The sequence below is a fragment of the Anomaloglossus baeobatrachus genome, chromosome 1 (assembly GCF_048569485.1).
Source record: "Anomaloglossus baeobatrachus isolate aAnoBae1 chromosome 1, aAnoBae1.hap1, whole genome shotgun sequence".
NCBI classification, from domain to species: Eukaryota; Metazoa; Chordata; class Amphibia; order Anura; family Aromobatidae; genus Anomaloglossus; species Anomaloglossus baeobatrachus.
This window is the reverse complement of record NC_134353.1, coordinates 311,008,763-311,024,737: the sequence shown is the minus strand read 5'-3', so window position 1 is coordinate 311,024,737 and position 15,975 is coordinate 311,008,763. Positions and strand designations below refer to the sequence as shown.

The 15,975-nt window shown below is 41.9% G+C and overlaps 1 protein-coding gene across 2 annotated transcripts in view; it reads right to left on the bottom strand.

The window, feature by feature from the left end:
- Positions 1 to 7,888: 7,888 nt before the first annotated feature.
- The window catches only part of COX18 (cytochrome c oxidase assembly factor COX18), a 68,564-nt gene continuing 60,477 nt past the window's right edge, over positions 7,889 to 15,975 (bottom strand). For both annotated transcript variants that reach the window (XM_075337159.1, XM_075337168.1), the window contains exons 5-7: positions 11,958 to 12,079; positions 9,933 to 10,040; positions 7,889 to 8,115 (exon numbers count right to left, since the gene is read on the bottom strand). In XM_075337159.1, the coding sequence (XP_075193274.1) occupies positions 7,942 to 8,115; positions 9,933 to 10,040; positions 11,958 to 12,079 (404 nt within the window). In that variant the 3' untranslated portion in view covers positions 7,889 to 7,941. The remainder of the gene's footprint in view (positions 8,116 to 9,932; positions 10,041 to 11,957; positions 12,080 to 15,975) is intronic.

Below are 15,975 nucleotides of genomic sequence, written 5' to 3'. Positions count from 1 at the left end.
TTTAATTCTTGTGCATTGTATTAGTAGACGTTAATGGCTGGAAATGCAGTGGATCTGATATTAGTACTGGATTACCTTTTAACACTTGTCAAAGTTTCATGAGGTCCTGTCTTTGAAAGGCAAAATCAACAGAGATTCTAATCTTTTAAAGATCAGCAATTTGAATACTCGTATTCACATCAAAGACGTCAAACAACAATGTGGAAATGTAACACTCATTACAAAGAAGCAGTGATTAGGGTTTAAGGTAGATGAAAGTCTTTGGTTAGAAAATAGGGATTTTCATTTTACTGAAACTTGACCCGATTGCTGGCAGTTACAACAAAGAGATTGAACTGTATCTCCGATATTTAGCTGAAAGAGACTCACTTTCTGTAACACACTGCAAGGTCTGATGCTCTTAATTAGCTGCGTTGCAAGTTATGGAGACTTAGCGGAAGGTATTACATTTTTCTTAGACCTTTTCTAAGTATTTTACAAGGAAGTAATTATGAAAACGATTGAACTTTATCCACGGTGTAGAAATTTGGAATTATGTTGGAGCTGTTAATTTAGAGCTGTGCAGTTATATTACCTTTAATCAGCATATATATATATACACAGTATATGTAGCTGAAATATAGATGTTGCTTATGCTTGGTATAAAAGTAACTAAACAGACATATTGACAGGGAGTTTAGATTGTGAAATGGAAACAGTGATGATGAAGTCTCTAGAGCGCTGCGGTATATGATGGCGCTATATAAGCAAGTAAAATAAATATCTAAGCTTAGCATACCTATTTCACTACCACTATTAGTAACTGTAGATTTACACCACATGTGGTCGCTCAGTTAGTGGGACCATTTTGTATGGTCCAAAAGTGTGCAGTTATACAGTATATAACAAAAGTGAGTACACCTATGAGTGAGGCACAATATAAAGTAGTCAGTGTACAGCTTGTAGAATGGTGTAAATTTGGTGTGTCCTCTAAACAACTCAACACAGCCATTAATGTCTAAACCATTGAGAACAAAAATGAGTACTCCCCTAGTGAAAATTGACAAATTCTGCCCAAAGTGTCAATATTTTGTTTGTCTACCATTATTTTGAAGCCCTGCCTTAACTCTCTTGGGCATGGAGTTCACTGTAGCGTCACAAGTTGCCACTGGAATCCTCTTTCAATCCTCCATTACATCATGGAGCAGGTGGATGTTAGAGACCTTGCGCTCATCCAGCTTCCGCTTGAGGATGCCCACAGATGCACGATAGACTTTAGGTGTAACACTTTTACATTCAGTTTCTTTAACAAGGAAGTGGTCGTCTTGGAGGTGTTTGGGATAGTTATCATGTTGGTATACTGCCTTGAGGCCCAGTTTCCAAAATGATGGGATCATGCTCTTCTTCAGAATATCACAGTAAATGTTGGCATTCATGGTTCCCTCAATGAACTGTAGCTCCCCATAACCGGCAGAATTCATGCAGCCCCAAGCCATGACACTCATACTGCTATGCTTGGCTGTAGGCAAGTCACACTTGTCTATATACTCCTCACCTGGTTGCCGCCACACATGCTTGACTCCACCTGAACCAAATAAGTTTTTTTTGGTCTCATTAGATGACAGAACATGATTCCAGTAATCCATGTCCTTAGTCTTGCTTGTGCATCATCTTTAGAATAAGCTTTCTTCTGGAACAACAGCCATGTAGACCAATTTGATAGTGTGAGCACTGCCAGGCTGACTTCCCACCCCTTCATCCTCTGCAGCAATGCTGGCAGCACTCATAAATCAATTTTGAAAAGAAAATCTCTGGAACCTCTGAATATGATGCAGAGCACGTGCGCTCAACTTCTTTGGTTGATCATAGCAAGGCATGTTGAGAGGGGAATCTGTCTTGTTAATCCACTGTATGCTCTTGGCCACGATGCTGCAACTCAATTTCAGGGTGTTGACAATCTTCTTATAGCCTAGGACATTTTTATGTAGTGAAACTTTTTTTTCAAATCCTAAGGGAATTCTTTGCCATGAGGTGCTATATTGAGCTTCCAGTGACCAGTACGAGATTTCATGTGAGTGATGAAACCAAATTTAGCACAAGTGGTCTCCTTTCATACTTGAGATCTTGTAACACTAATAAGTCACAGGACACTATTTTCATTTAGGGGTGTGTCAATTTATTTAGAGGGCACCCCAAATATACACTTATACAAGCTGTATACTGAGTACTTTACATTGTATCAAAGTGTCATATCTTCATTGTTGTCACATAGAAAGATAAAATATTGACAAAAATGTGAGGGGTCTACTCACTTTATTTATATACTGTATGTTTACACAGTTGCAGAAGCCTGCCAATGAATAACATTAATAAAAACCATATACAGTTTAGTATATGAAGATATATTTTGCAAACATCAAACTTTATCCATAGAATAACTGACAAGGGGACAAGACAGAAAACGGTCGATAGAAGCCCACAGTTTTATTTCACAATTATGATGCTAATTTACAATCCTAGCCAAATGAGAGGTATGGTAGCCTGAATACATTCTAAAGGTGGCTTTACACACTGCAACATCGCAAACGACATCGCTGTAACGTCACCGGTTTTGTGACGTAATAGCGACCTCCCCAGCGACATTGCAGTGTGTGAAACACATCAGCGACCTGGCCCCTGCTGTGAAGTTGCTGATCGCTACAAATCGTTCAGGACCATTCTTTGGTCCTTTGTTTCCCGCTGTGCAGCAAAGTCTCAGTGTGTAAAGGGGACTTAAAACACTGGAAATGAGTGATGTGTCACAATATCTGTCAATCACTATTCTCTGTCAGTCGGTCTCTCCCTCTCGGTCTCTATTCTCTCTCTGTCGGTCCGTCACTATCTCTGTCCCTCTCTCACAGTCTGTCGGTCATTTTCCCCTCCTCTCTCATACTCACCGATCCCCGGCGCGGCGCTGCACGGCATTCACACTGCTGCGGCGGCTTTTCCTCTTTTGAAAAAGCCAGCCGCTCATTAAACAATTTCGTATTGCCTACTTTCCCCGCCCACAGGCGCCTATGATTGGTTGCAGTGAGACACGCCCCCACGCTGAGTGACAGGTGTCTCACTGCACCCAATCACAGCAGCCGGTGGGCGGGTCTATACTGTGCAGTGAAATAATTAAATAATTTTAAAAAACGGTGTGCGGTCCCCCCCAATTTTAATACCAGCCAGATACAGCCATACGGCTGAAGGCTGGTATTCTCAGGATGGGGAGCTCCACGTTATGGGGAGCCCCCCAGCCTAACAATATCAGTCAGCAGCCGCCCAGAATTGCCGCATACATTATATGCGACAGTACCCGGCTCTTCCCGATTTGCCCTGGTGCGTTGGCAAATCGGGGTAATAAGGAGTTATTGGCAGCCCATAGCTGACAAGTCCTAGATTAATCATGTCAGGCGTCTCCCCGAGAAACCTTCCATGATTAATCTGTAAATTACAGTAAATAAACACACACACCCGAAAAAATCCTTTATTAGAAATTAAAAACACAAACACATTCCCTCATCACCAATTTAATAAGCCCCAAAAAGCCCTCCTTGTCCGGCGTAATCCACGGACCTCCAGCGTCGCTTCCAGCTCAGCTGCATGAAGGTGACAGGAGCAGCAGAAGACACCGCCGCTCCTGTCACCTCCACGCAGCTAATGAAGACAGCCGCGCGATCGGCTGAGCTGTCACTGAGGTTACCCGCTGTCACTGGATCCAGCGGTGGATGCAGCGGTGGCCGCGGGTAACCTCAGTGACAGCTCAGCTGATCGCGCTACTCACCGCCGCTCCGGTCAGCTCCACGCAGCAACTGAGGTGAGTAGCGCAATCAGCTGAGCTGTCACTGAGGTTACCCGCGGCCACCGCTGCATCCACCGCTGGATCCAGGTAACCTCAGTGACAGCTCAGCTGATCGCGCTATTGCCTTCATTAGCTGCGTGGAGATGGCAGGAGCGGCGGTGTCTTCTGCTGCTCCTGTCACCTCCATGCAGCAGAGCTGGATGCGACGCTGGAGGTCCGTGGATTACGCCGGACAAGGAGGGCTTTTTGGGGCTGATTAAATTGGTGATGAGGGAATGTGTTTGTGTTTTTTATTTCTAATAAATGATTTTTTCAGTTGTGTGTGTTTATTTACTGTAATTTACAGATTAATCATGGAAGGTATCTCGGGGAGACGCCTGCCATGATTAATCTAGGACTTATTGGCAGCTATGGGCTGCCAATAACTCCTTATTACCCCGATTTGCCAACGCACCAGGGCAAATCGGGAAGAGCCGGGTACAGTCCCAGAACTGTCGCATATAATGTATGCAGCAATTCTGGGCGGCTGCTGACTGATATTGTTAGGCTGGTGGGCTCCCTATAACATGGGGCTCCCCATCCTGAGAATACCAGCCTTCAGCCGTATGGCTTTATCTGGCTAGTATTAAAATTGGGGGGACCGCACGCCGTTTTTTTTTATTATTTAATTATTTATTTCACTGCACAGTATAGACCCGCCCACCGGCTGCTGTGATTGGGTGCAGTGAGACACCTGTCACTCAGCGTGGGGGCGTGTCTCACTGCAACCAATCATAGGCGCCTGTGGGCGGGGAAAGTAGGGAATACGAAATTGTTTAATGAGCGGCCGGCTTTTTCAAAATAGTAAAAGCCACCGCAGCAGTGTGAATGCCGTGCAGCGCCGCACCGGGGATTGGGGATCGGTGAGTATGAGAGAGGAGGGGAAAATGACCGACAGACTGTGAGAGAGGGACAGAGATAGTGACGGACCGACAGAGAGAGAATAGAGACCGAGAGGGAGAGACCGACTGACAGAGAATAGTGATTGACAGATATTGTGACACATCACTCGTTTCCAGTGTTTGACTAGCTAGGTCGTTCTGCAGGTCCGGATCGCTGTTGCGTCGTTGGCCAGGTTTGCCTGTTTGACAGCTCACCAGAGACTCACCAGAGACTTTGTAGCGATCCCGGCCAGGTTGGGATCGCTGGTGGGATCGCTGAAAGTCTCAGTGTGTAAAGGGGCCTTAAGTCTGTAAAGGACTAATTCTAGGCTAGTTCTTATTCCATATGAATTGTTGACCACTGAAGAGAGCTTGCTGAAGAAATGTCTAAGAATTTGGATCGGCATGAATTTCAATAGCTAAAGTATCCAAGGAAGGATAGTAATCTTGATTGTAGAACACCATTCTCTGGGGAAACTAAAATTACCAATACATTGCTTTCCTTTATTCCCCTTGTACTACAGCAATCTGACTGATGAAACTCTGGTGTTTATGAAAGGAACATTATTTTGTGGAATCCACTACAACTAAATCTTCTGTTGTTCTCTTGGAGTGCCGGATTCCTTTGTCTTTACATTATCCATGGAGTGGTATCAACACACAGTGACGTATATCCATGTACCGTCCAAATTTTTTCTTGCACCCATTGACTTGCATTGGCGAGTCTCAGTCGCTTTTGTGACCATATGCAGCACGCTGCGATTTTTCTCTCAGGCTGAACACAGTTGAATAACTGAGGGCAAGACTATTTTTTTTTCACATTCTACTCAGCGTACATATATGCAGATGTGAGCGAACCCTAAAACAAATTGATGTTTGATATTCTGCAGACACAGCATCAGCTGTCAGCAGGTCCTGTGGCTGCAGGAATGCTTAAGTTAAAGTGTAGCAACCACACAGCTCCATACAGTGTGTAGTGACCGTTCACACTAAAGTGAATGGAAACTGAGCAGCTGTACTTGCGAACAACCAATCCGAGGAGATTTTAAAAAAAAAAAAAAAAAATAGTACTGTCCCTGCGCTTATACACTATAAAGCTAAGATGCCTAGTACATTTATATTATCTTAAGAACAGTTTTAATTCAGTTATACAGTAGCTGCTCCTCACCTCTCCCATTTGGGATGTTACGTCACACATCATTGTGCAGCAATTCAAGAACACCAGGTGTGACGTCCCAGGAGCTTCATGCTGTATCAGTCTCCTGATGCTTCCACAGTCTAAAAAGATCGGGTATAGCCATGCCTCCTGCTCTCTGTATAGAACATATCTGGAGACTGATACAGCATGTAGCTTCTGGGATGTCATGCCCCCTCTTCTTAGACTGCGAAAGCATCCACAGTCTGATACAGCACGGATTTTCTGGGACGTCACACCCCCTTGTTCTTGAACTATGAAAGAAGCTACAATAAGACTAATACTCACAGCTTGGAGCTGCACAATGATGTGCTATGTAAAGTTCCATACGGGAGGGGTGAGAGGTGAAAAGTAGCTACTGTATAACTGAATTAAAAGTGTTCTAAAGATAATAGAATTGTACTAGGCATCTCAGCTTTAGGCCCCTTTCACACGTCAGTGATTCTGGTACGTTTGTGCTTTTTTTTAAACGTACCAGAATCACTGACATACGCAGACTCATTCTAATGAATGGGTCTGCTCACACGACAGTGATTTGTCACTGCACGTGTCTCCGTGCAGCGTACCCGCGTGTGCGTGATTGCTGCACGGAGACATGTCCATTTTTTTCTGGCATCACTGATGTTCCACGGACCACGCAGTGGTGTGGTCCGTGAAACACGTGCCAGAAAAAAACGTGCTTTTAAAATAATAAACATTTTAACTCACCCGGCGTCCAGCGATGTCCTCTGCAGCCCGTTCTCCCTACTCCTTCTGTGCCGGCTGATTACGGTCGTGCATATTCATTAAGCGCGACACAGCCGACCCGGAAGCAGCTCCTGCAGGGGTCACCGCCGGCCGGATGCTGCGTCACGGGAGGATTCAGCACCACGGACAGCGGGAGCGGGCACAGGTGAGTGAATCTCTAAGTGCAATCACGGGCCACGGAGAACAGAGCCCGGATTGCACTTAGACAACCCACGTGTGCCGTGATTTTCGGCACACGCAGGGACATGTGCGTGTTTTACACGCCAGTGGAAAACGTCTGTGTTTTTCACTGACGTGTGAAACGGGCCTTATAGTGTACTAGCTGTAGTACCTGGCAATGCCCGGAATAGTAACGGTCTCTCTCCCACGCTCTCAGCCTCTGTCAGTCTACATCTCTTTCCCTGTCTGTCTCTTTCCCTGTCTGCCTCTCTCTCTGTCTGGCTTTTTCCCTGTCTGTCTCTCTGTCTGTATGTCTCTTTCTCTCTATCCGTCTCTCCACCAACATAATATTACTAGAGCTATTACTATTAGAGCTCCCATTAATGATCTGTAGCTCTGAGCTCCATTGACTTTAATGTAAGCAGGTTTTTTGGTGAATAACTAAAGCGTGGGGTTAAATTTTCCCCTCAAAACATAGTCTACAACGATCACAGAGTGAAATAAGGTTGCTGTGCAAAATTTTGTGACTGTAAATGCGATAGTCGGATTCGTTTAGCGAACACACACAACTTTATATATTAGATGAGTGCAGGGACAGTACAATATATATATATATATATTTTTTTTTGTTAACACCCTGGAGTACTCATTTAATGATGTATCCTAATTAAAGGTTATCAATATCATAGTCTTGGACGACCTCTTTAGGCCATGTACACACTGAGTGTTTGTGAGTTTTTTACCTCAGTATGCGTAAGGCAAATCCAGGAGTGGGGGAAAAATGCAGAAGTGATGCCCGTGTTCCTATTATACTTTTCCTCTTGTTTTGGCTTACAAATACTGAAGTAAAATACTCACCAAATACTAAACGTGTGCACGTGGTCTAAATAGGATTGAGTGATGTGCAGCATTGTTATTTAACTATTCATCCTTTAATTGATCATTATATGACACTATAAATTCTAAAATAAAATGTTACAAATGCAGATTGGATGTGGAGTATTATGCATCATCAATTAATAAAATAACATAGCAATAAAATAAAAGATGAAACTTACACAATTTTTAAAAGGAATATATTTTAATGAACTGCTGTAGATGACATTACATAAACGTTACTTCCTTTGGATGTATTTTGCTACAAATGCGGCCAGAAGATCTTTATAAGGAGTGTCAGAATCTGACTTTGTCTGTGGAATCCGTAGGAGACGGCGAACGGCCGGAGAACGCAGGAGTAGATTGTGGACCAGACCCACAGAACTGGATGAAACCCAATAGAGTGCCATACTCTACAAAAGAAAAGAAAAAATACAATAAAATGCTAGAAAGATTCCAATGTGCCATATACAATAGACTTATAGAAGTCTTTCAAGACTTAAGCGGGCTTTACACGCTACGATATTGCTAGCGACATCGTACGCAAAAGCACCAGCCCCCATCGTGCATGCGATTTCGTGTGATCGCTGCCGCAGCGAACAGTATCGCTACGGCAGCGTCACACGCACTTACCTGGTCTTCGTCGTTGCTGTGACTGCCAAACAATCCCTCCCTCAAGGTGGAGGGACGTTCAGCATCACTAAGCGGCCGGCAAATCAAAGCGGAGGGGCGGAGATGAGCGGGACGTAACATCCCGCCCACCTCCTTCCTTCCGCATTGCGGCCGGCGGCTGTAAGGAGACGTTCCTCGCTCCTGCGGTGTCACACACAGCAATGTGTGATGCCGCAGGAGCGACGAAGAACATCGATAATCAACCATTACCGATTTTTGGTTTTGGAACGACCTCTCCATGGTGAACGATTTTCACCATTTTTGAGGTCGCTTAAGGTCGCTGGTGTCACACGCTGCGATATTGTTAATGAAGCCGGATGTGCGTCACTAACAACGTGACCCCGACGATAAAACATTAACGATATCGTAGCATGTAAAGGCCCCTTTACGTTTTCATCTTCTAGATGGTCAAATGATCTATTCTTCTTAGAAGAGATCTTTCAGCCACGAATTCTTTCTTTGGTAAAACTTCAGAAAAAGATCATTAATCTTTTGCTACGTGGCACTGAACATGTATCGACAGCCTGAATGACTACTGCACAGTAATTCACAACTTTGTAAAAAAAATATTTTGTGTTGCCATTTTCTGTGACCTGTAACTTTATTTTTCTGACTATGGAGATGTAGAAGGCTTGTTTTTTTTGCTGTCAAGCTGATGTTTTTATAGATACCTTTTTGGAATACATACAATATTGTAGTCAACGTGCAGAGAACAAAAATTGTAATTGGGCACTTTCCTGTTTTCTACTTTTATGCGTTTCATGTACAGTTTAAATGATTTTGCAGTCCGAAAATTTATGTACACATCTTCATTTTTATTTTTGTATACTTTTGTGAAATGGAGGGCTGGGGGGGGTAATTTACACTTTGATTTTTTTTTTCTAGAATATTGTTTTACATTTTTTTCACTTTTACTTTATTTTTCAGTGCCCTTATGAGATTTGAGCTGAAGATTGATTGCTTATATTATATACTACATTGCATTGAGGTATAGAGTAAATATGACATTCTCCACAGATTGGAGTTCATAGGAAGACCACAATGGCAAAGACAGAGGCCTTTCATAGGCCCATGACTGATGGTAACCCATAGGCACGTGGTGGTTGCATCACGGGATGGGAGGGAAGGCGTGAGACCATCTGTGCAATGGCAAGCCATACATTTAAATAATGCTATTGGTGATTAACAGTGGCATTCTAATGGGTAAACAGCAGCAATCGGAGCTACAAGCAAACGCCAGCAGTATAGACACAGCTATCACCTGCCAGGTATGGTGAGGGCTCAGTCTTCTTCATATGATCACAAAGGCTTTAACATATAGTGATTTGATCAATAGGTCATTTTCTACTGACACACTTTCTTTAATAGAAGAAATATAATAAAAACACATCTTAACATAATGGGCGTTCACTATATCTATTCACATTAGAAGGGTATAAAAAGTCAAATAGAAAAAAAAACACTTAAATGATGTGATGATGTCACATTGCTTCACAAACAGTCTTCCATTAAGATGTTAATAAATATAAACACATGGGCATGAAAGTGCATTACTTACAGAGGGAACACTGGCAGCGATAGGAATCATTAGAATGGAAATTCCCCGAACAACGTTGGTTAAGTATTTCTGAAATCTAGACATCTCCACTGTCCGCAAGGCAAACATCTGTTTAGAAGTGAGAAAATGGAGCATTTAGAAATGTCACAGGGACTTATTTTGAAACTATTATCATGCATTATAAATTGGCATCATCTGTATAGCTTTTAATGGCTATGAGCCTGGAGCTAGAAATATGGCCGCGTACCACAGAAAATCAATGCAAAAAGGTATACATTAAATAGAAAATGTCCAATGGAAACTCACAAGCCTCTGTCATCTATTTCGAAGACTTAGGCCAAGTTCATACAAACTTTTAGACTTTTCATGGCAGGAAGCTAAGGCCTAGGGAATGAGAAATGCTCCCTAAGTATAAAGTCCCTCTATGTACAGATTGTAGTATAGGGAACAATACAGACCCCTCACACAGCAGCAGCTCTCAAGATGCTAGCATGAATTAGAAGAACGTGAAGGGATTGTCCACTACACAATCACAGGGTTTTCTTCAGATTTATATAAAAACATTTATACTCACCTCCAGGGCCTATGCCGTTCCAGCAGTAACAGCACTTTCTTTCCTGGGACTCGTGACATTGTTTCGTAACCCTACCTCTGCGCCCAGTCAACATAGGGTCCACTCACCCCACCTTTGGACGAATCGAATATTTGGTACATCAGAAGGTGGGGCGCGTGGACCCAGTGTTATTTGAGCGCAGAGCTTGGGTGACATAACAATGTCACAAGTCCCAGGAGCGCAAGTGCCGAGAGCACTGGAACGGCACCGGAGGTGAGTATAAGTGTTTATATTTTAGCGCAGGCAAACACTCTGACAAAGAGTTGTAAAGGTATAGGACAACCCCTTTAAGCTGAAGCTCTCATCTACAATCAGTGTTTCCATAGTTTGTTCCTGTAATTGCAGCTCAGCTTCACTGCTTGGACTGAGAATGAGGTGCAGTACCAAAAACCACCGACAGACAAAAGTGGTGCAATTTCTGGGAAAAAGAAAAGTTGTTTTTTTTTTTTCCCTTTTGAATTTTTAATCACGTAAAAAAGTACAGACGACATACAATACTTTAGGCAGGTGTGGCAAAAATGCTGTAAGTAAGAATGCTTTAAAAAAGTTCATTTTAAACAATTAACCAAATGCAAAGTGAATGAACTGAAGGGAAATGTAAATGTTATCAATATTTGGTGGGATCCCCTTTGCCTTCAAAACAGTATCAAAGTGTCAATTCCTCTTGGTACACTTGCATGAAGCTTTTGAAGGAACTTGGCAGAAATGTTGTCAAACATCTTGGAAAACTATGTTGGCCTGAACAAATCATTCTTTCTCCTCATGTAATCCCAGACAGGCTCAATGATGCTGAAATCAGGGGTCTATGGGGACAATATCATCCCTTCCAGGTGTCAATACTCTTTTTTACTCTGAAGGAAGCCATATCATAATAAAATTGGCTGTACGTTTGAAGTCGTTGTCCTTTTGCACTTAGAGCCAATCAAACGATTCCTAGAAGGTATTATATGATGAATAAGTATCTGCCTGTATTTCTAAGTATCTATAGCATCACTGAAGTGTCTGAGATAACATGAAGATTTGTCCAAGACTACTGTAGTTTGTTCTCAAAGATGTTAAGAGCAACCTTTCTGCCGAGTTCCTTCGAAAACTGTGTGCAAGCCTACCTAAAAGAACTGATGCTTTGAGGCTGTTTTGAAGCCAAAAGGTGGTCACAAACATTTTTTTTTTATTTAGGCTTCTCTTTTGTTCGTTCACTTTGCATTTTTTTAATTGATCATTGAAATTTCCATATTTGAAACCATGTTTTCTACATTTGCCCAAAAACATTACTGTACTGTATACGAGTATTACTAATATATTGTATTTCTATGGTTACAAAATCTTCTACAAAAAGTAAAATAGTGTGCAAAAAGTAGCCATTTCTCCAAAATGAGAAACTATAGGAAAAAGGTGTGTTTTGTCTTGTATACCTCTACTAGGAGCAAGTTGATGGAGCCCAGAAGTACTGGAAGGATCCAAGTGGAATCTGGCATTGTGAGGTCTGGGAACCACAGCGCTCCTCCATTCTGTAGCTGCGAGTGAACCAACTCATCTGGAAAGAACAAGGGAGGATTCGATGAAATCAGCCATGAGCAAAATGAACATGGAGTACAAGGAGAGTTTTGGTAAGATTAAGTCATGTGTGACTGTCAATATAGACACCGTTGAAAAAGGTAGTTCCAAATTGAGCCAGAATCTTATTGGAAACAGAGATTGGAGAACCCCCAATCTCAACATAGTTGTGGATTTCATTAGGAGAAAGTTAAGACATTTAAGCCGTATTTTGTTCATTAGGAGTCACAGCCACAAGAGGGAGAACTACACTAAGATAGGAAGAGTGTATAATCGTGCAGAAACGCAGGGAAGCCATAAGAGAAAGTAAAACGCCACCTAGTGGCTGCAATGCCAATTACAGTACAATAAACTGCAAAGTACTGAATAATCTTGATGTCTAACATGTTAACTTGTCTGCATACAAGTGCAGGAGAATAGGTAAGAACTATTATTTTGGTTATTACAAGTGTCCTCCACCACCGCACCCAACTTATACACTATTTGTGCATCTGATATTGTAAACTTATCACATCATATACCATGCTATGTAAAGAGAACAGAGAAATGACTACTTTAGACTTAATTTTAGCGTGGATTTACAATATGTAAGTGTAATAGGTGTATTCAAAAGAGTAAAAATATCAAACGTTTTTACTATTTTTGCAGGCTTTTTTAACCCAATAACTAAAAATTGATTAAAGAATAAAAGTATACTGGTCAAAATAAGAATTTAGCAAAATGAGACCAAATTCATCAATCACTTAACTCCTATGTTTACAGGGCTAGGGTCACATGTGTTTTTTCATGCAGTGACTTTTAAAAATTCACAACAAAAATATCTCAGCTTTGCATGGAAATCTTCGGACTGCACTTGGATGACATGATGACCCAGAGGATGCAGAAGATGGAGAAACTTTGATTTTCTCATGAGAAAATAAGATTAATAATCTTTATTTGTATAGCGCCTACATATTCCGCAGAGCTTTACAATTCAGGAGGCTCATATACAAGCAAGTAACGGTTATAGAAAATACAATAATTAGAGGGAAAAAAGACAATCTACAATGAGATGGGGGGGGGGGAGGTACAAGTGCTTATTTCCAATGACAATCCAGCCATCACAAAGAAATGGGGGATAGATAATGGCTTCCTGGACCAGTTGGCCAGGACCTTGAGATGCATTTGTGTGCCATGGAATTTGACACGGGGTTATATTCTGAGAAGTTGTGGAGGGACTATGTGAATTTAGTTCGGCTAGGGAGTGTGATAGGCCGCCCTAAAAAGATGCGTTTTTAGGGTGCGTCTGAAGCTGAGTAAGTTGTGATGCATCCTAACTTCTTGGGGTAGAGCGTTCCAGAAGATTGGAGGATAACACTAAGCTGATGCTCTGATCAAAATCTGAATAGAGTGTCATTAGCATGATCAGTCTGATTCTCTTACATGACAATCTATGGTTGTGTGACAGCAGCCTCATGCAGATACTGAGAATTAGGGCAGTGGCAGAGAGCGTACTTTTGGTCCAAGTGCATTCAGACGAAACAGTGGATTTTGCTTGGACTAATGTTAGTCTGTGGGGCCAAGCAGATATGAGAGATGTCGGAGAGTTTCTGTCCCAAAAAAAAAAAAAAATCACTACATGTCCAAGTTTGATCCAATATCCAGATCACACCCAGACATGCAAATCAGTGAGTGTATGGAAATCATCAGACTGCACTGGGATGACATCTGAACGCAGTCTAATATCAGCACACTGCCACAAAAGAAGATGGTGAAATTTTATTATCGGTCTTCTCCTCCCAGTATATTTCAACGCACTCATCCAAAAGAATCAGAGCACGCTCATTTGCATAATAATCCCGATCCTCCGAGAAGAGAAAATCTATAGTCATCTGCCCCTACCCTTACATCAAGTATAGAAGACAGGAGACGCGATACCATATTGTGCAGTGTATGGAAACAGAATGAGGCTGGAGTCACATGAGCGTATGAAAAAACAGTCTCACTCTCATCCAGGAGAGTAGGACGATTTTTTCTCACTTGTCATCCATGTGCCTCCATATGCAATCTATTTTTTTTCTCAGAAAGTATTATACATTTAGAATCATTTACAGTGTTCTATGATACAAATTGTAATGTATTCATATAAACAACCATCACTAGGATGGTCCGTGTGACATCTGTTTTTTTCATCACACCCAATGACTTGTATTGGCGAGTCTTGCACAATTTCGGCATCCACTCGCAGCATGTTGTAACGTTTTTCTCATCCAGAATCTGGATGAGAAAAAAAACATGACCCATCTGCTCCAACTCATTGACTAACATTGGTCGAGATTTTCTCGCATTGCACTCGTCCGATTAATACGTTCATGTGACCGAGGCCTAATACAGACTTAGAATTACATCCATTATACAAGACAGGAAAAGTGGTACTGTGCAGTGTATATATACAAAATAATATAGGTAGTGAGAATTACACGCCGTATACAAGAAAAGTGATACTGTGCAGTGTGTATACAGTTGAAACCAGAAGTTTACATACACTACCTAAAAAGATACATAGGCATGTGTTTCTCACTATCTGATAGGAAATCAGAATAAACCTTTCCCGTTTTAGGTCAATTAGGAACAAAAATTATTTATATTTGCCAAATGCCAGAATAATGAGAGAGAATGTTTTAAGGAATTTTTATTACTTTCTGCAAAGCCAAAAGTTTACATACATTTCATTAGTATTTGGTACCATTGCCCTTAAACTGTATGACTTGGGTCAAATGTTTTGGATATCCTTCCACAAGCTTCTCACAATAGTTGGTAGGAATTTGGGCCCATTCCACCTGACAGAACTGGTGTAACTGAGCCATGTTTGTAGGTCACCTTGCTCGCACCTGCCTTCTCAGCTTTGCCCATAAATTTAAAAGTATTGAGATCAGGGCTTTATGATGGTCACTCCAAAACATTGACTTTGTTATTCTTAAGCCACTTTGTAACCAGTTTGTCAGTATGCTTCGGGTCATTGTCCATTTGGAAGACCCATTTCCGACCAATCTTTAAGTTCCTGGCTGATGTCTTGAGATGTTGCTTCAGTATTGCCACAATCTTCTTTCCTCATGATGCCATCTATTTTGTGAAGTGCACCAGTCCCTCCTGCAGCAAAACAACCTCACAACATGATGCTGCCAGTCACCACCGTGTTTCACAGTTGGGATGGTGTGGTTAGGCTTCAAAGCGTCTCCCTTTCTCCTCCAAACGAAATGATGGTCACTATGGCCAAACAGTTCAGTTTTAGTTTCGGCAGACCACAGGACATGTCTCCAAAAATTAAGGTTCGAATACTCCACCCCAACATGACCAGCGCTGATGACGCCATCAGAGTTACTATCCCACTTCTATGCCTGCTTGGAAAAACACTTCAGGCAATGATGGTTAAAGTGGTGGTACAGAATGAAGAGGAGGAGGAACAGGGACCATTGACACCATTTTCAGGCCAGTCGTCCATACATGGCTGAAAGCTTGGGTTCTTGTACTAACAGCAAATATTTCAAAAGACTGACCTGCACATCCTACAAGTGTGTATAGGTGCCAGCTGAAAAAAACCTAGCAAATACAAAATGGATACAGCCGCACACTAAATGCCATCAATGTATAAGGGAACTCTGGTACTGCATTACTGCTATATGAAAAAATGAGATTTTTAGTTTATGAATTGGCCAATGCATGTAAGCCCGGAAATATTGAGATTTACCTTGCCGTTTGGTTTCCAGGCTTACATGCATTGGCCAATTCATAAACTAAAAATCTCATTTTTTCATATAGCAGTAATGCAGTACCAGAGTTCCCTTATACATTGATGGCATTTAGTGTGCGGCTGTATCCATTTTGTATTTGCTAGGT